Source organism: Lichenostomus cassidix, chromosome 1Aa, assembly GCF_008360975.1.
Source record: "Lichenostomus cassidix isolate B80296 chromosome 1Aa, HeHo_3.0, whole genome shotgun sequence".
Lineage (NCBI taxonomy): Eukaryota > Metazoa > Chordata > Aves > Passeriformes > Meliphagidae > Lichenostomus > Lichenostomus cassidix.
In genome coordinates, this window is record NC_139480.1 from 36,329,886 (window position 1) to 36,349,873 (window position 19,988).

Genomic DNA, 19,988 nt, shown 5'->3' on the forward strand with positions numbered 1-19,988 from the left:
TTCTTCTTAAATATGTTATCACAGAGGCATAACTAACATCTCTAACTGGAGCAGCCTTGGCCAGCAGCATGTCCATCATCTTCAGAACCATCAGAGATTGGCTCTGCTGGACATAGTGAAAGCTTGCAGAAGCTTCTCACAGGAGCCATCTTTGTGGCCCCTCCCATTACCAAAAACAGGGCCAAGCAAAACCAACACAGATGTTTAGAAACTCTTGGTTTCAACATTACCTTTGCTGTTGGCATCTTCACCAGTTTCCTCTTCTTCTACTTCTTCAACATCTTCCATATCCTGTTGATCAAGTTCAGACTGTTCTTTGCTATTAGAAATATTCAATAAAAGCATCAAGAAGTTAATTTTACAAAATACTATAATGATCTTAGAGCCACATAAACTAGAGACTATGTGGGTAGAAGCAAACTGTTGGATCTTTTGATCTATGACAAACAAGTCTTAATAGCAAAACAAAGCGGAATTTGTCTTCATAGAAGCTTCATATTTGACAATCTAGGAATGGTTTAAAGAACTAGCAACTTTCCAGAATGTATTTCCAGAAAAGTATCATTTTATAATAGAATTCATTTCCTGTTCTTATCAACCAGTCAAAGCCTCCTTCAGCTCCACATATCATCTTCATTAAGATGTGCAGGCCTTGAGAACTCTGGGTAGGTTCACCTAAACTATACTTCAAATGCCACAAAGTAAGAGCATTCAAAGTATAGGAAAAAAACCCTACATAGAGTGAAACAATAGGAACGAGCATTACTATCTGGTTTTCCCCTCCAGAATTCCAACTAACATAATAAATTGACTTGTGCCTTCTTCCACTTTTAGATTTACTTACAATTAAGATCACAAACCCATTTGTCATAAGCAATGTAAGCTTTTCTACCACATGCTATAAAACTCAGGTCTTGCCACAGTGCGTAAGGTGAGTATCTAGACCGTGTCTATCCAGCATCTGGAGAGCCCAGCCATGCGAAATACAGCACAGGACACACGCGGAACCGCAGTAACCTACAGATTATACTTACTTGTCTATGTCTGCCATTCTGCTAGATTTCAAACACTAGGGGGGAAAAAAAACAAAACAAAAAAAAAATCACATGAGAACAGCAGCACTAGATTTCAGTTACAAACTCTATGGTCACATGCCATAATAATCAAAGAAACACAAACCATGACAGTTTTATGGAACAAGATAAATATATATTACAGTCTGAAGAGTGACACATCTCAAGCTCTCAATCAAAACATACAGAAATACTGAAAAACTTTGTTCTGGTTTAGAACCTATAGATCTACTCACACAAACTGAAGTACCAGCAAAACACCATGCTGAGTTTTGGACCTTAGGGCTGTGCTAATATCACTGACTGAAAACTAGTCCTGTCTAATATAAAACTGGAATATAACCTGAGAAAAACTGAAGAAAAAAGGCTGCTAGTAACTCTTTACCCATTTCCAGCATGTAACTGCTGAAAGAAGATACTTACAGTTAAATCAGTTTACCACTGAAGATCCCTTTTTGTGGCTTGACTTTTAATCCCAGCTTTACAAAACCAATCCAAGTAGTTCCTCAGAATATCCACAGTATTGCAACACTTTACAAAAAAAACCTGATGCCAAGTGCCAGGCTATTTAACATTACTAACTCCCATGTCCTGAATGATCACAAATTTCTTAAATACCTCCATATTATCATAAATATATTACATACACAGTAACTAGAGACATTTCATATTGAGACTATTGTCAGTCTTGCATACCATGAAGCAACTATGTTCTCAAACATATTATAAAATAATGACATTTTCTACCAGCAAAACAGTACTTGGGAGTGTAGTGACCAAAAAGATGTTTCAGGTAACTTGAAGTCAAAGACAATACCATACACAAGAAAACACTGTCCCATTCCTGCCATCTGCCAGTAACTCAGGAGGCTCCAACCACCAGGAATAATTCACTGGCCCAGAAAGCATGGACTCCAATGCTTGAGAACCTCCATTTGACCTGCTGTCCTGTAAGCTAAACAAATTCAAGTTTCCTTTAGGAATTTCAGCTCCTTATAATGCATTCCAATGGGAATTTTAGCAAAGTGTTAGAGGGATGTGTTCCAGAAAAAGTGAAAACCACATTTGATCTGCCAAAAGTGTAACACAAAAACACAATCCCAGTAAGATCAGGATAATAACAGCCAATATGAAGAATCATGTTTGAATCTAAACTTTAGAATGAACCACCTACACTTTATGTAAATGTAATCTAAACCTTTTTTTTGTGTCACAACTACTTCCCAACAATTACATGGAAAGAAAGTATCTGATGTCCTCAACTTTGCAGTGCCAATTAAAGATCTAGAATGTAATCAAAAAGATTCAAGTCCCTAATATGCAGAAAAACTAGAGAACCAAGTACTTGTCCATCTATTTCAGAAAAATAACACAGTATTAGCTACTAAATAGAATGGCAGCACTGCTATAAACCAAAGTACATCAAACAATTTGGCAAGAGGAATTACAGCAATATTCTTGCCTCATTTTATTTAGATTGCATTTCCCTGTCTTGTGATTTCAGTTTTACACATGGATGCAGGCTGTCCATATAACAAAGACTCTCCTCTGAATACCATTCTCAAAAATAGCATGGACTGAAGACCTACAGAAGCTGAAAGCATACTACAATTACAACTCTCATATACAGGTCCCTGCTTTTCTTGAACGACATAACGATAAGCATTATTTTTGACTTACAGAATATTGTATCCATGCAAAACATACAATTTTTTCCTTACACACTTCCTCTTAACTTGTTTTTAATGCCGGGACCATTTCAAGGTGACTGATGGTATCACAGTGCAAAAGAACCCAAGATGCACAGCTCACCTGCCTTTCATATATTTTTCTGCAAATGCAACACAGTGATACTCCTTGCAGAGACCAGTATCTCCTCTCTCTGTTCTCCCTATCAAATAAAGCTTCAATTTCCATAAATTGGAAGGCAGTTCTTTCAGCAAAGGTGTGATCAACGGCAGCACAAACCCTGTGGTCTCTCCAAGACAGTGGGCAAATGAAACAGCAGCTGGAACACCTTAGATAGGTTTTCTGAAAGAGAATGACTTCTACAGTTCATTTAAACATTTTTTTTCCTAAATGAAGACAAGATTGGCTATGAACTAATGATGCCTAAAACTTTAAGAAGCATCCATCCCATTTCAACAAAGGCCATTAGCCAATGCCTTGGAAAAAAGCAATGACATCATAAGGTCATAAGTGTTTCCCCCAGAAACCCTTCTAGCTTTCAATCCCTTTCAGAAAAAACACACTAGCTCAGAAGTGCAGGTATTTGACAATGTTATAACAAACTTCTATTTCAGAAGCTAGTCCTCGTTTTCCTCAAAACCATGCAGGTAAGCTGATGATATCACTCAAGTTTGGGTTGCAATACTCAGCTCAGAGATCAGAACTAAGATTTTTCTACACTAGACAACAGTGGCAGAAGTTTCACCAGCAGTCTTGTGTTCCTGAATTCCTCAGTGGGCCCTTGTTTTCACCCTCTGAACCACTACTTGTCATCAGCAACTTTCATCCATCCTTTCACTGTTCATCCTCTTTCCAAGATCGCTTCTGACCATGCTGAAGGCATTCATCTCATTATAAAACCCTGTGGGACTCCAGTATCTGCCTCTCTCTCCTCATTGCAATGGGCAGTTATCACCCTTTGCTTTCTGGCTCTTAAACAATCCGTGCAAGCACTGTATGTTTTCAAATTATGACCCAGTTTACTCAAAGACTTTGAATAACATTCTTCAAAGGTTTTTTTTGAAATTAAAATAGACTGTATCAACCACCTGTCAACTTCAGAGCCTCCCTCTAGTGCGTTTCTCTCATCCCATTTTTCCTATTCTCCTTGCATCAGTCTTTTTCATGTCCCATCCTTTAATCTTCCCTCCACTTTTTATACAACTCAATATCAGAATGTATACAGTTGGAAGAGTTCTTCTGCAAACTGAGGAGATACTAGTGTCTGTCATGACAATTATCTGCCAGCTCTAGACAACTGTTCTTGAGTAAGTAGACTACAAGGCACTGCCAAGAAAACTACGCTGGCAGACATTTAGGCTAATCTGTGCAACCCACTAGCATGGAAGGGATGTAGCTGCATCACAGTTTGTTTACTGTCATTTACTTAAACAACCATAAGATTCTCTGCAAACACAGTTCTACTGGTTAAAAAAAAACCAAGCAGAAACAAAAACACAAACTGTAGAAGCAGAAAAGCACTGAGAAAATTCCCTAAGAGCATTCCTTAAGAGCAAGCAACCTCCACTATCTTTGTGCAATGCCCAGTTCAATGTCCTGGTCTAGTCTTCAGAGTCTCAAATACAATATATGCCACAACCAATAACATTAGAATACACCACTGCAGTATTTATTTTGCAGTATCTCCCCAACATTAAGTATTTAAATATAGTACTCGTATCACTCCACTTTCCATAAGACACAACTATCCTTCCTAGTTCTTTCATAGGTGCACTTAGATTTGTAAACATCAGCTGCACCCTGGCATGTGAGCAACAAGAACCACTTACTGGCACCAGTCCCTGAAGTAGTCCCAGGGAGATACCAGCTCACCAGTTGTCAATGCAGAATTATAACAAACCTGGCTACACCTGGTGTATTACTTCAAGCCTCAGTGTCTAGGTGATTGTTTTGGACTAAGATACTGCTTGGAATCTAGGCCTCCTGACTGCAAGAAGAAGTTTATGAGCACAGATAAAGGGTAGTCTACATCCCTGCACAAATCCAGCATGCAAAAAACCTTATTAGTAAAATATTTTATTTCCCTGTTACTTGAACAGCTACAGCCACTAGCTGTTTGAATGCAGTAGACTGCATTATGGTCAAATACGGAAGTGCCCACAGGCTTCACTTACAATGTTGTGCTGCTCATTGTAAAAATATGCAGAGGAAAAGAAAGTTATCTTATCTTTCCAGGGTTTGAAAGAGAATGTGTAGGAAGTTTGTGCTACAATAAGAAAGCAAAAGTACAGAAAAGCAAGCTACAATGCATGCTTCCTAATGGGTCAAATTTAAAACCTCTTTCATATAGGTACCTTAAGCCTGCCTGCCATCACAAGAAAGCATGTTCTTTATCAAAATGGAAAGGTCAGAAGTCTTAAAACAGCCTGTTTTACCCAATTTTGAGCATCCTGCAGAATCACTAAAAGTTAGCAAAAACCCCCCTAAAATTTAAATCTTACTGAAACAGTGTAACAATTTGCTATTGTCATTAGGCTTAAAGGACACTTGATTTTGTTAATCTGTTGTGTCTTTCAACTTTCAAGAAATGGAGTTCAATACATGCAGAATGTTCATGTGTTCATCCTCAAGTTAGCCATTAGTGAGCTTTTAGTTTTCAAGGGTTTCTGTTTCTTCACTAAGTGACTTTGCACAAGAGAAGACAGTAATGCAAACTCTAAGCGTTCAGCACTTCCAGTTCCTCCTATATCCAACACAGAAACTAATCTCAGTTTGCACAGAGGCACCAGCCACGTTACAGCTAGGACACAGGCTTTGGTGAGAAGCCTTTTCTTTTCCAGATCAGCTTTAAGTGTCCCAAGTAAGCACACCACTATTAGATTACCCGGACATCCGCTCGCCCTCAGGAAGACAGGTCACAGCGAGGTGAACTAGAAGTCAGCTGAGGCAGCAAGACATTCCTGAGACACAGTTCCTCCAGCAAAACAACAGCTTTTTTGCACAAGCCCTAAGTCTGGCAGGCTGACAACACATCTCAGCTGTTCAGCATCTCTGAGCATACCATGCCACAAACAGTAGCCGTACCCTCCCTTTCAAGAAACACCTCTTCTCCTTCTCTAGACAAATTGCTCACACAATTATCTTGGAATAGCAATTAAAATAAATTTTTCAAGTTGTTCAAGAGTTACAAATGGGCTTTTGGAGGCTATCAGACCCAAACTACAGCCAAGCCTTGCTAAGTTACATTTTTAAAGGAAACCTATCCTTTTGCTCAAACTGATTTTCTCAGTAGTCAGTAATTCAGAGCACTACAAATACAAGTCAGATTGTCCACAGAACAGCGTATCAGCCTCTTCCTGTCTCTGGCAAGCCTTGGACATCTGAAAGCAATACATTAACAGAAAATACCTAAAACAAATGAGCCCTATGTGGAACTCAGAAGCTGCAATGTAAGGTAACAAAGTGGTGGACAGCTAGTTGTATTAAAAAAAAAAAATCAGGATTAAGTCTGGTAAACTACATGCAACGTGTGCAGAAACCAAAGGTGCCAGACGAATGACATCATATCAGCCAAGTTCAACTCTCGCTAAAGCCTGGGAAACTCAAGAGCAATAGATTCACTAGAAGTTACTTCAAACTGATGTTCTTGCCTAGAATTTCAGGACAACTTGTAAGATTTCTCCTTACATAATCATCATTAAATACAGAACACAAAAATTAAAATAGTGCAGAGATCCATTAGAAAACACTCTTTGACTGAAGATATTCAAAATAATTGTCTGGGGTAGTTTGCTCAGAACTGCTAAGAGAGGTTAGTAACTTTTAAGTGCTCAGATGCTCTGCATAGTGATCTTAAAGGTCTTTTCCAACCTAAAGAACCATGAGAACTACGTGAACTGCTTCAAAAGTGCACAGTACATGGTATAGAGTTTCACACTTCAAATGTCTTGGTACTACAACCAAAAAAAAAACACAGTCATTCCAAACTGTTAGTAGAAGCTAACTAGCAATCACCAGGTAGGAAAATTGTTATGAGAGAACAGATCGTACAGTTCAGTAGTAACTAGGAGAACATTTAGCTCCTCTTCAAAGAGAAGCACTTGAATAATGCATCAGGTTAAAAATGCCATTTCAAAAGGGAATAAATAAAGCAGAGGACCAAGTGTTTCCTTTATACCTGTGAGATCAAATTCATGCATCCATTACGACAAGCGTGAAAACTGGTCATGAAACAAGGGGATATTTTATTTATTCCTATCCTGAGGGGAGACCTCATTGCTTTCTACTACTACCCAAGAGGAGGCTGTAGCTTGGTGGGGAGTGGTCTCTTCTCCCAGGTTAACAAGAGACAGGATGAGGGGAAATGGCCTCAAGTTATGCCATGGCATGTTTAGATTGGATATTAGGAAAACTTTCCTCACTGAAAGGGTTGTCAGGCATTGAAACAAACAGCCTAGGGAAGCGCTGCAATCACCATCCCTGGAAGTGTTCAAAAAATGTGTAGATGTGGCACCTGGGGATATGGTTTAGCAGTGAACACAGCAGTGGTGGGTAAACAGCTGGACTGAGTCTTAGAGGAGAGGCCTTTTTCAACCTAAACAATTCTACACTTTTGTGATTAACATGGCAGATAAACAACGTGTTACAAACAGATTATATCATTCATCTTAGGGAAAAAAATATGCCTTCTTAGGAGAGCTGGAGGTAAACAAAAAAAAAAAATCAATCTCAATTAAATGAGTAGAGTTGTGCAGTGCTAGAACATCAAGATACCACATCCATTTGATGAAAGACATTATCAGCCACTGAACTCTCCAGGGACAATTCCTTTATTAATGTCTCAAAGTTATTCTGTTAACAAAAGATTTCTAACTGTTAATGCAAAACAAAAGCTGACAAAATTTATTTAAATTTTGAAATCTAGAGTAGATAATTATAACTGTTTGCCAAAATACAAGCACAGAAAACAAGAGTACGATATAACAAAGAAGACAGTACTAATAAAAAGCTATGAAGTTCTGGGTAAAAAGACTAAGGAGCTCATGGTCAATGGAAGCAAGGAACCCAGGTTCCTCAATGCAGTAACAAGAAGGTGACACTGGACCCCTGCAGTAACTGAAATCCCTTCATTTGGACAAAATTCATTGTGCAAGCACCAACTCTTCCACTATGTGCAAAGAACATGCAGTTAACAGCAGAAATGCTAACTGGCATGGCAATATATGGGAATCTTCAGCAGAAGCTGAAGTAAAGTCTCCTGACCAAGCAGAAAAGAGTAAGAAATTCAGAGGAGAAGCAGCCTTTCACAAAACACACTCAGAACTTCTAGCTATGTGCATGTGCCTAAATATCCAAGATGGGAAGCACTCATATCACCATGTGAGATACATTCCCTTCATAAAGGAACACCCAGTTTCTCTTATAACCATCTTCCAGTCAGATAAAACCAAACCTGCTGGAAAAGCTTACTGTAGTTCTCCTTAGTCATGCATACCCCCATATCCCCTCCCTTTCATCAGTAATGTCTGAATGACTGTAAAGTTAAAATAAGTTCTAAGCATTTCTTTGTACAGTGTTAGACCTCCAGTCACATGAGTAACAGCAGGGTCAAGAGACAGAGGCTGTCACAGGCAAGTACCTTTTGTCATAACTCATGAAAAGGGTTCAGAGAGTTTGAAGTTACTGTAAAACTCTACTGCTGTATCTCAGCTTATGGTAATACAGCAAAATTTAGAATCTGGCTATAGAGAACAAAAAACCACTAAAACATGATAATGCTGAACCAAGTAACACAACACAAATCATTGAAACTGTCTGCTCTCTCCCCTTCAAGTGGTATTTTTTCTACACTTCCTAATAACTCCTGAGGTAAAGGTATCAACTTCAGCCATTTGCCAATGCAACTATTTCACTGCAGTACTTACAGGCCTCAGCACAATACATATATACATGTTACAGCATGAAAACACATTTTCCACAGTTCAATTTTAACATGCTCTACACTTGCATGAGAATGCCAGTTACTTAATGGGAAAAAGTCAAATTCTGCAAAACAAAAGAGAGGAATAATATATATAAGTAACTCAGTTTTTAGTAACTGCAGGATTTGTTCTCATTCATGTGGAAACCTATTCCAAGCTTTCCCCTTAAATAATTTTTCAATCAGGAAATGAGGATTCAATCAACAAATACTGAACTCCTATCTTTGTAGCATTTTACTGCATTTTAGATAGTGCCTGTTTACTCTTTCTGCAGAAAAGAGCTTCCATACCAAGAATAACCTATGAAATTACAATTTAAAATCAGGACTAAATTATATCTGCATGCTTGTCTATGCTACTGACCTGAGCTCCCTGATCATGTTCTAAAAATAGAGTAATTAACACACAATGTTGCCTTTGTTCTGGATGCCAAGATTCTGTAGCAGAAAACTTAACAATTTCTATTTAGAACAATCTTTTGTTACTGAAAAGTAACAAGTTTAAATTCAAATCTGGAAAAAATTAACAAGGACTTTAATTTTCTTAAAACAAACTACTCAGTATAGCTTTTTAGAGGTTTTACTTTCCATCAGTGATAATGGGAAAAACAGCAGGCATCCTAGAGGATTGACATCAAAGTCTTTATATAAAAAGTATAAAGAATATTTAAAATTTCCTATGAGCATATTTCTTGATACAGATCATGTTGTTACAGGTATTCAGTTTGTTAAAAAGTGGCAAAGTAATAAAAACTTTTGTTTTAACAAACCTCTTCAGGTAGCAGGGTGCACTCTAACAGTTTAAAAAAAGAACAACAAAACAACTTGTGCATGCCACAACATCAAACAATGGGAAGGAGAGCATTAGCTGGCTACCTAGATCACCACATAATGATACACAACCATATTGGCAATTATGTTGCTATCTGCAAAACTCGCACTGCAACATTAAAGTTTTTATCCAATTTGACTCCAAAAACATCTAAGCACCCTTATGTGAAAAGAAAGTTAAAAAACACTGAAAAATGTGTACAGGATTCAGAAGTACGTTTTTTGCTAGAGCATCTGATGAAAGCAATTTTCAATTCATTCACTAACCAAGAAGCCACTGAAATTCTCAAAATATATTTAACAACTTCTTTGTTAGCTTCCATTCAGTATTTTTTCCATGGAAGCCAAACCAGTACTAAACTACCAACTTTAAAACACCCAGTTTTCAAGTAACAAGCTAGCGTGCACTAAAATAGGAACACAACCACAATTTTAGCACATTTTGGAGGCTGCTGGGGTGAGATGTTACAACTGGCAGTTAAGACCCAACAGAAGAAGGTGCATGGTGAGGGTTTCAGCCGGTCACTTTCAAATGAATACAGGTGCAGTTTAAAAAGCAATTGTAAACATGTACTAGTGCTATAGAGAACTTGAACCATGGAACTTGATCATTGTTTACCAAGTTATCTTCAAACATTCTCTTGTGAATTTCACTCAATCGCCCTTTTGGCACCAATACAGAAGTATGTGATATCCCCAAAACACTGAAGATGGTGGTAAAAGAATTAAGAGGCTGCATCACGAAGACCTCACCAGTTCAAACATAACAAGCATGTTTCTGATGAGGCTACCTTGCACACACAAGAAACACCATAAAGACCTATACCAGCTCATACTTAAACAGTCAAAGTCAAGATGAGTAATTTCCAAAACTGTGGTATCACAGAATTAAGAACTGCTTAAAAGGGGGACCCAAGTGAGGCAAAATAAATAGTATTGAAATCTAAAGTAACAAAAGGTGCAATTCAAACTAATTCAGAATTCAAAAGGTCAAAAAACTGCTGTGTAAAGACACATATATCATGACAAGCAGTCCAATAAACACTTCTACTCAACATGCAGAAGTGGCAAGGTCTGAAATGAACGCTTGGTGACTAAAGCGCACAATACAAAATATCATCGTTGTGCACTTCTGTAATGTATCCTTAATGAAAATACTGTATTCACTGCTCAACACTGAAGAGAGGGTTACGGGACTAGCTCAGTTACGGGACTAGCAACATGAATACCTGAGCAAAAGAAGCAGTTCACATTTTATATTATTTGAGAGGAGAGCAACAAGAAATGACAAAAATACCTACATTAACACAAAGTTCAAAAAGACCAGATTCAAACTTGGTTTCAACGTAAACAATTGGTGTTTTTTTTCATGTACCCTCCCTGTGTTCCCCAACTTGACCTTTCAATGCCTGTCAGGTTTTTAAGTAGGGCCAGAACTAAACCAACACTTTCTATCATAAGCAAGTCATCCCACAAGAAATCTGAAAGAACTGCCCCTCCTTTCTTTGAAACACTGCATATTAAATAATATCTAAATAAAGTAGTGGACTAAACTAATTACAGTTCAGATGGTCAGACAAGATAACAAGCATTTATGATTCTAACCTGGGTCTTAGAAGTCTAGCGGTTTGTCCATTCCAGATTTCAGGCACCCACTTAGTCAAATCTCTTAACAAGAATCTCCAACACTTGGCTAATTCTAGGATCTCTTATGTTTTTTATTTTGTTTGTTGTGTCTGGGTGGTAGTAGTGACAGTTTTTTAAGGAATAAATCTAAAATCATCAATTGAATGCTTCAAAGCTTCAAAGTACATCCAAAACCCAAAATTTTTATTTCTAAAATTTGCTTTCACCTTTTGAACATACAAACCTACTAAGGATAAACTGATAGCACTTTGTTCTAAAGTCCTCAAAGACCAAGTGAAACAGTAGATATGCAAACTGTCTATTCATTATGGCAAGTTAAGCTTTAAACTGAGACATCACCATTGCAAGTCATGTCTGTGTAGATGTACATTTAAGCACATACTTAGCCCCCAAATGCATCTCTGTTTCTCAGTACTAAAATCTAAACAGCTTTCCCTCTAGGAAAGACCTGCAGTTTAACCTTTGACAAGCAGTTAAAGATGCAGATGATGTGTTCATTTAAGCAGATGATGCAAATTCTTTTAAAAGATTAATCTTTTGGGAGAATGTAAGTTACTTCATATTTTAAATTATTTCTATTTTTAAGTAACCCTAGAGTATCAAAGGTAAATTTGCAAAGTTGGGGTTTTTTTAAATGAAACTGAAGTTTTAATCTGCAATATGTGAATCCCTCCTGAAAACTTGAGGTCAAAAGTTATGACTAAATACACAAGGCTACATCAGTGGCACATTAAGATTTATTTTTTTCTTCTGCATTAACTTTGCTGATTCACAAAATCATAGAACCATTTAGTGTAGGAAACCCTCAAAGCCTTTATACATGGCTGCTAAATAGCTTAATTTTTCAGAAGGTCATCAAATGAATCCCCAAGCAACTTCTGTGATGCCTTCCAGGCATGTCTGGTTTTCTAGACAAATATATTATGACACCAGACCTACTCTCCAGATTAACAATGTTAGGTGATGAGGAAATGCACTAACCTCTGAGCTGAGTGAGAATCAGCTAGACTGAATTAGCTTTAATTATAATCACTTTTGAATGCTAAGTAATTTACAAATGAAAACTGCCCTATAAGCATTAAAGCCATCATCACAACCATTCCTTTGATTAGACATGATTTGTACTGTGAAGTTCCACTCTATTAGTTACTAGCTGCTTCCCTAAGGAAAAGCTCAGTGGAACGCAGTTGTCCAGACCAGTTGAGAACACTCCTCAGCTGTACTAAAAACCAGCATTAAAAAGTCTTGTTTCTGTCTGCAAAGTACTATCTTCAGTGTAAATGGCTGTTAGTACCTCACAAATACCAAAGCACTCTCAGTTCATGGGAAATCACAAAGCTGAAGTTCCACTGAATGTGTATACAAGTGCAGAAAAACAAACACGCATTGAAAGAACACCTGCATCTCCATTTTCTGTAACCTGTCCAATTCCTGAAGTTTTCTTAATAAGAATCAGATCCTTAGTTTGAGATAAGTCATATCGCAGCTGTTTCACAAGAACCTGAAGATGAACTGGGTTACAGCTACATTACCAAAAAGGTGAAGATACCAGAGACATGTTCACTATACCCGTTGTTCTACTGGAATAAACTGGCTTTCACCAAAGGACTGAACCAAGACACAAAATAGAAAATTCTTGTCTTATTCCCCCCCTAAGATTTTTCACTATTGAAATTCATTTCCTCAAGCTATTTTACTCCCTGAAGGAATAGAATTTTTGCCATGATGAGTCAAGCTCTTCATATTACAATTGTTTCAACTTTGAGGAGCCTAGTGAATAAACAGTTTATCAAATGTACAGCATAAGCCAAAGTTTCCTCATAGACCTGGAGTTCTGTATTACAGGACATGGCCTCAGCCTGGAAGATCCAGGTCTCACTCAGCGTTGTGAAAACTCTGTCAATAAAGGTTTGCAACACCATGCCCACAGTGCCTTGGTTTCGGTTTCACTTGTGCACACATGCTTAAAGCTAAGAAGAAAACAAACCACCCATTTCCAGGGTGCTCCGTAAGCAGGTCACCTTAACAAGTTCCCCACCTGCTTCCAGGACGAGCTTCTTAGTGAGGCAGGAGCTAGATGATAAACAAGGATGGCAGGAGCATTACTGTGCTGTATGTAAACACACAGTGCTGCAGCAGATCTGGCACTTTTGGCACTTCTTGCAACACTGGCCTGGTGGCACAGATGCAGCACAGTACTTCTGGGTGCTTCCAACACTCACTTCCTAGTCTCGTCCAAGTCAGAGAAAGAACAGGAGCTCTAAAAAACACCAATCTACCACCTGCACACAGGACCAACACTCTACAACACTCTGTCCTCATAAACGAGAGTACCTGATACCCAAGACTTGCCACAAAACACAGAAAAAGTGAAAGGCAGTAAGACAGCTAGTATGTATCTCTCTCACAGGACTAAGTGGGACACACACACATAAGCTCAGGTATCAATAGCCTGTTCGAAGCACTTACATCAATGTTTCAGGTGACCAAAGCCTCAGAGGCCTCAACTTTTGCCTGGTACAGAAGCATGCAAGTCACTTAAATTTCCATAAATGTAGATTTTGAATTGTATCTTCCCCTCAGGATTAATATAATTTCTGGATTTACAAGAGACTGGAAGCCGCTCAGCCTGCTTCATTTAAAGTACAGTGCTTTCCTCATTCTTTAAAGAATACCATTGTAAAATGGGCACAAGCAGGAGGGCTCCAAAAAAGCTACTAACATTTTTGTCAAAAAGCTACCTACAGCCGTTCACAGCCTTAGGCTTTAGCTCTTCTCTCAAGTTTCATTTCATGACTGTAATTAAAATTATCAGGCACTGTCTCCTGCCTGATTAATGTAGCATCTACCAGCAGATGTTAAAATCCCAAGAGAGGCTGAGCAGAGGAGAGTATCTGTCATACCTTGCTGAAACTGTGCCCACTTCTCTTACCCTCCACAAATGAGTAAGAACATCAAATGTTAAGTGTATCTCAACAGGGCTTCAAACACAGATGAAACTAGAGTGAGCTTGGAGATAAACTGTGGAAGGTGCTGCCGTATTAGTACTATATCAGTCACTTGAAAAAAGGTTTGGATTTTTTCGGCAAGCAAGTGAGGTAAGTTTCTTTAATAAATATTGAAAGCCTCACGAGGCCCCCTAAACATCCAATATGGAGTTGAATAGAGTGTGTTTTATACGCAGATAGATCTAGATGAACGCTGAACACAAGATAATAGTGCCACTTGTAGTTACCAAACGTTCCAGGTCGTTTCTCAGCCTTCCTTGATAAGGCTAATTTAGCGCGATACCAGCTAGCAGGCACCCGGAGGAGCGACATGTTGAACTCCCGAGCACCGCTCTATCCTGAGGCAGGACGCGGGAGTTGCCCGTCCCCTGGCTGAATCTCTGGGTCCCCCTGCCAGCAGCACAGCACAGCACAGCCGCGCCGCGGCTCCACACGGGAGCGGGAACAAGGCGCGGGAGGCGGCACAAGGCCACGGCGCGCTGCCATCCGCCGCTCCCGCTCCGCCATGTGCGCACACACCGCGCGGGCCCCGCGCCGGGCCGGCACCGAGCCCCTCCCGCGCCGTCCCCGCGGCCGGCCGGACACGCTCACCCGCTCCTCCCCGCGCCGCTTTCCGGCCCCGCCGCCCTCCCGCTCCCCGGCCGCGCCGGGCGCGGTCCCGCTCGGCGCCCACGTGTTGCGGGACCGACCCGCCTCCCCCCGGCGCCGGCCGCGCCACGGGCCCCGGCCTAGCCCGGCCCGGGCGCTCCGCGGGGCGCGGCGGAGGGACGCGCGGGAGGCGGCGAGCAGCGCTGCCCGCCGCGGGCCCAGGGACGAGCGGCTACGCCGCCGCCCCGCGAGCCGCGCGGAGGGGTGGGGGGTGGAACTCGGTGTGGCACGGGCACCGCCGGCCCCCCGCGCCCCGCCAGCCGCGGGGCCCCGCTAGGCCGGGCCGGCACCCGCGGCCTCCCCGAGCGGGAACGGGGACCCAGCGCCCCCCGCCCGCCCCCCGTACCCCCAGCCCCGGGCGGCTGCGGCGGCCGCGCTCCGTCGGTACCTGCGCGGCCCGCGGGCGGCGGTGACTCAGGAGCAGCGAGGCGGAGGCGCCGCGCGGCCGGCGGTGAAAGGACCCGCGCTCCCGCCGCTCGCGCTCATATAGAATTAACGTCACCACGTAACCCCCCTCCCCCGCCGCCCGCGTCTCATGGCAACGCGTGCGCGCGCCCTCGCGCCGCCCGCCCGCCCCGGGAGCGCGCGCCGGCCGTTGGCCGAGGCGGTTGGGCCCGAGCGGCGGCGCGCGCGGAGCCGCCCGGTGTCACCCCGTGTCGCCCCGGGCCGTGTGCCCCTCGCGTTCCGCCCGCCCGCGGCCCCGGGGCAGGTGCGCCTCGGCGCGGGGCACCCCGCCAGCCAGCCCGCCAGGTGCTGCCCGGCACCAGCGCGGCGAGGGCGGAGCCGCCCGCCCGTCGGGGTGCGATGCTGCCCCGGCCGCTTCGGTGCTGCCTTCAGCCCCAGCGCGGGGGTTCTGAGGGCGCCTGAGCGTAAATAGAAGTTACTCGGGCACGTAAACTCTATTCACACAGGCCACAGGTACCACAAAACCACAGTCAGTACTAGCTTACCTTGAAAGACCAAGCTGAGCACCGTGGTGGTTCAAAAGCTCTTTTATCAGAGTTTCGACCATTTCTGCCTTGGCTGGGGTGCACAGCCAGAGGCAGCAACAGCTTCAACCCTCCCAGTTTGACTTGCTGTGCTTGCCTGCCAGAGACTTGGTTTCCTACAAATGCCTCTCATGCCTGATTGCAAGCTCCAAATAAAGCTGTTCCTTAAACTTTTTCCTTCTTGGGGTTTCTCTCCCATGCTCATGGTCTTGAGTAATAGCATGGAGCACACTTGGAGAGGACATCTGTGATCTACACTAAACTTACAGAAATATAAATGTCTTTGAGACTTTTAGCTCCCCTTGGCTGGAATGAGCCAATGATTTGAAATGCAATTAGCTGGGATGGCCAGACACATGGTGTGATGGCATAAGAGCTGTTTGCTGAGGATATATTGCCAAATACTTAATGTGTATTCTTTGGAATTTACCAAATTCTTTCGTCTACTTGTCCAAAGCAATCTGCAGTCTAAATGTATCTATTTAAATAAAGGAAATGACAACAGAAAGCAAAAGAAGAAAAAGTGGTGGATTTGCCAAGTATCTGCAACACATTCTATATTAAGAACAAGGAACATATAAAGGTTTCTATTCTGTATGGTGGCACACCAGCTTTGTTCCAGTGTTTGGCAGTAAAATCTCGGCTCCCAAAAGCAGATGTCTTTGTGGTAAAGAAATCCCATCTGCCAGACAGAAGTTTATGGAGTGAACTTAAGGATGCCCTATTCCCCAGCACACCGAATTTTGAAAGGTGGGCTTCTTTATATCGTGCAGTTTTAAATAGCTAGAAACCACAAAGCTGTAAGGAGGAAAAAGAAGAGTCCAGGACAAGGGTTGCCCAGCACAGTGCAAGCGATAGGGAGAAACCGGGATGGAGATGCCACATGATTCTAAAATTAAAGTACCTGTAGCCCGCTTGCAACCCTTTTAAAATTGTACTGGATACTAAGGTCTTGTTTATCTGAGGTGTCTGGTGCTTGGGAACATGGAGAGGGCAGAGATGTACAGAAGGCATTTGGTAAAAATGAGCAGTCGATTGCTATTATTGCAGCATATTATTATATGCTATTGCAGGCGTTCCCTTTATTCAATCAGCTAAAGTGGCAATCGACTGTAAACAAGTGATTCACAAGGCAGTGGCCCGCCTTGGTTATCTTTCTGAAATCTACCACCTCGTGACATGCAGAACCCTGAGGTGACACCCTGTGATCCCTAGGAAGGGATACAGAAGAAATGAGATGTGCAGAAGCCAGCAGTGTGGAGTAGGGAATGTGAGGTAGTCAGCAGCCACAGGTAAGGACTGGGAACAGATCTAAGCATGTCTAAGCTGGAAACGTGCCTCTAGGCTGGAGGAAAATGCCTTTTCATCCAGAATTCAGAAATGTCTTTTGAGGGAGGTTGAATTAGTCAAGTCAGTCATCCATTTCTCATAAGACAAAATAAAACCAAAGTCCTAATCTGCAACTTCTCTTTTAGCAGTTTTTGAAGAGCAACACTTATGGAAACATTTTTCAATGAGAAGCAGTTTCTGTGAACAGCTAGAAAGGGCAAAGTGACAGGATATAAGGACACAGCTCCTGCTTCCACTTGGCACCTGCCATCACAGATGTACAGAAAGAGGAAAAGACAAGCTTTTTCTCACAATACCTGAATTGTATGCACACGCAAGCTTTATAGTTTGAGTTGTTTTGCTGTCAAATCATTCAATTTATCCTGGCATTTGTACAGTCATTAAAATTATATAAAGAAACTTTAGTTAGACTTGGGTTCTAATGGCTAATATATTTTTCTTTGCTTTTTGTGTATTTCCCATGAGCATGCTCTGTAACTTGTAGTTTCGGTCTCTCTGGATAGTTGAAGTACTGCCTTGGAATTGCACAGAACATCAAACTATCACAGTTTTTTGAATAATGGCAATAAAATCACCTGAGAATGCCTCATATATTGACAGATATATTTTCCTTGTAAACATGGGGGGGTTTTTTAATCTTATATCTTGAAGCTTTTTTAAAAGACTCAGAACATGTGTGTGAAGAAATGTTCAAGTGTGGTCACTAAATGCAAAGAGACACACCATTTTCTCCTAGATGGGACAAAGAATTTTGATAAGAGACACTGGGAGAACTGCCCTATGGCATGGAAGCTGGGATATGTCTTCTGGGGACAGTGACTTGAGGTCAAATTGCTGCTCCAAGTCAGCAGAAGAGTTTGAACTGGGTCACTCACATGCTAGTTGAGTTTCTTACTCATGGAGATATACAATACCAGGGAATCTGACCTCCCCCTCAGTGCATAGCACTTATCAGTGATGCTCTCTTCTGAGTCCTTCCTCCCAGAGGTTGCATCACTGACTCAGTCGCTGGCTGTGCAGGGCAGCTCAGGCAGGGGCTGTCTCCAGGCAGAAGCCTGGGGAGCACTCAGGGACGAAGCACAGCCCTGGGTTTGTCCGTGGAGGGCCCTGAAGAAGGTCAAGCACTGATGCTGTTGCAGGAGGCCAAACCAGTATTTCTGTAAGAGCCTGTTGCAACAAATGAGTTTGGCCCTGTGATCCAGGCTCAGTCTTGCTATGCACAGCATCCAGTGTGCCTGAGCTGTGTTCAGGCTACAGCCAAGCAAAAGCAGCAGTGCCTTGGCTTGGAAAAATACGTTGCTCAAGGAGCTTAGTATGCTTTCTTTGGATCAAGACCCCCACTATGGCAGGTAATTCATTGAACATTAAAGCTGCTTTCAGTCTCTTTTGTACTGCTAGAAAAATGCGGATAGACCTTAGTATGAACCTGGATGTAATTAACTGAACACCTAGACACCTCTTCAGACTACTAGGCACAGGCTTGGCACCTACCAAAGGCTCAGTTTTACAGTACTCACATGCTGATCAGCACTGCAAACATGTAATGTAATAAAAACTATGACTACACATCCTCTTCTGATCATAGCTGACTTCTGTTTTCCGAAGGACCAATTGCTCAAGGTTACTCTCTCCTGAAATCTGTTGGCAGATGTGAACACTGAGTTACAGCAAGAATATGAGCAGTTCTTGTCTACTTGTGTCTCTGGTAGCTGGCTGAGGTACAATCACCATGGAAGTTATCATCAGTCACTGAAAATGAGAACACTCACTGAACTATTTACAGAGCAAAAACTCCAAGTTGCACAAAGAGATACCTTTTCCTTGGTACCATTTCAAACAGCAATGAAACCCTGTGTGGAACTACTAGGTTTATCAGTACACAGTGAAAACAGAGAATCCAGAATATTCCTTCTAAAAGACTAGATTGCTTTCTTGTGGCTAAAAGCAATTATTTCTGCTCTTAGTGGATGATTTTTCCAAATTACATGGCTAGGCAATGAATGACACACACAGAGCTGGTGAGTTTTTCCATGTATTGTTTACTTTTTGAGGTGCTACTTGTTTTATAAAGGAAAACATATCATCCCAGAAAGCAAGTCACAGTTTAGAAACAGTGCCACAGGCAGCACAGAAAGTTCTGCTGAACTATCACGTGGCAAATCATGCAAATCCCCCTGTAGAGCTGAGTGAACACCTCTCACATGGTTCTGGTTTGCACTTGCTTCTGCTTTTGTGAAATGAGTGCAAATTTTCCCTCAGGGAACACAGGGGTAGCAGCAAACTAAAGAAATACAGCGTGTGTAACCTTTGACATACTGTAATAAAAGATGAAGAAATATTACATGTTTTGAAAAAAAGTGAAATACTGAAATGAGATTACACACTTTTTGATACAATAAACCTCTAACATATTTCCTTTTTCAGTATTTTTAACTGTGCAGGGACTAAATCATGACTCTTCCCTTACATAAGAGGGAATGCTCATAGATAGAGAAGGTATAAACAAAAAGTAACAGGAAGAAAAAAAGCAAGTAAACACCCAAACCTAGAGGAGAGACAAAATAATAGAGATACTAATTTGAGTGAGAAACTGGGGTAAAAAAAGTAAATTATTTGGGTGTATTGAAAACAATGAAGAAATGTATGTGTAAGTACTTTAAAGATAGTAGAGAAGTTAAACTATAAAGTACAGCACATGTGGTGGTTTTAGGGTCATTTCTGAAAGCTAGAACTCACTGCAGGTTTGGTTTTTATAAATATTGTACTTACTGTG

The 19,988-nt window shown here is 41.5% G+C and overlaps 1 protein-coding gene across 4 annotated transcripts in view; it reads right to left on the reverse strand.

Annotated features, from left to right (window-relative positions):
* Positions 1-15,415, reverse strand: part of NAP1L1 (nucleosome assembly protein 1 like 1) — a 29,847-nt gene extending 14,432 nt beyond the window's left edge. The window contains exons 1-4 of one of the 4 annotated variants that reach the window (XM_085045232.1): positions 15,265-15,385; positions 8,687-8,807; positions 1,035-1,069; positions 231-319 (exon numbers count right to left, since the gene is read on the reverse strand). In XM_085045232.1, coding sequence (XP_084901358.1) covers positions 231-319; positions 1,035-1,069; positions 8,687-8,713 — 151 coding nt within the window. In that variant the 5' untranslated portion in view covers positions 8,714-8,807; positions 15,265-15,385. Of the gene's footprint in view, positions 1-230; positions 320-1,034; positions 1,070-8,686; positions 8,808-14,455; positions 14,479-15,264 lie in introns of those variants that run through there. The other 3 variants (XM_085045231.1, XM_085045233.1, XM_085045242.1) reach the window with 3 other exon arrangements.
* Between the last annotated feature and the right edge of the window lie 4,573 nt (positions 15,416-19,988).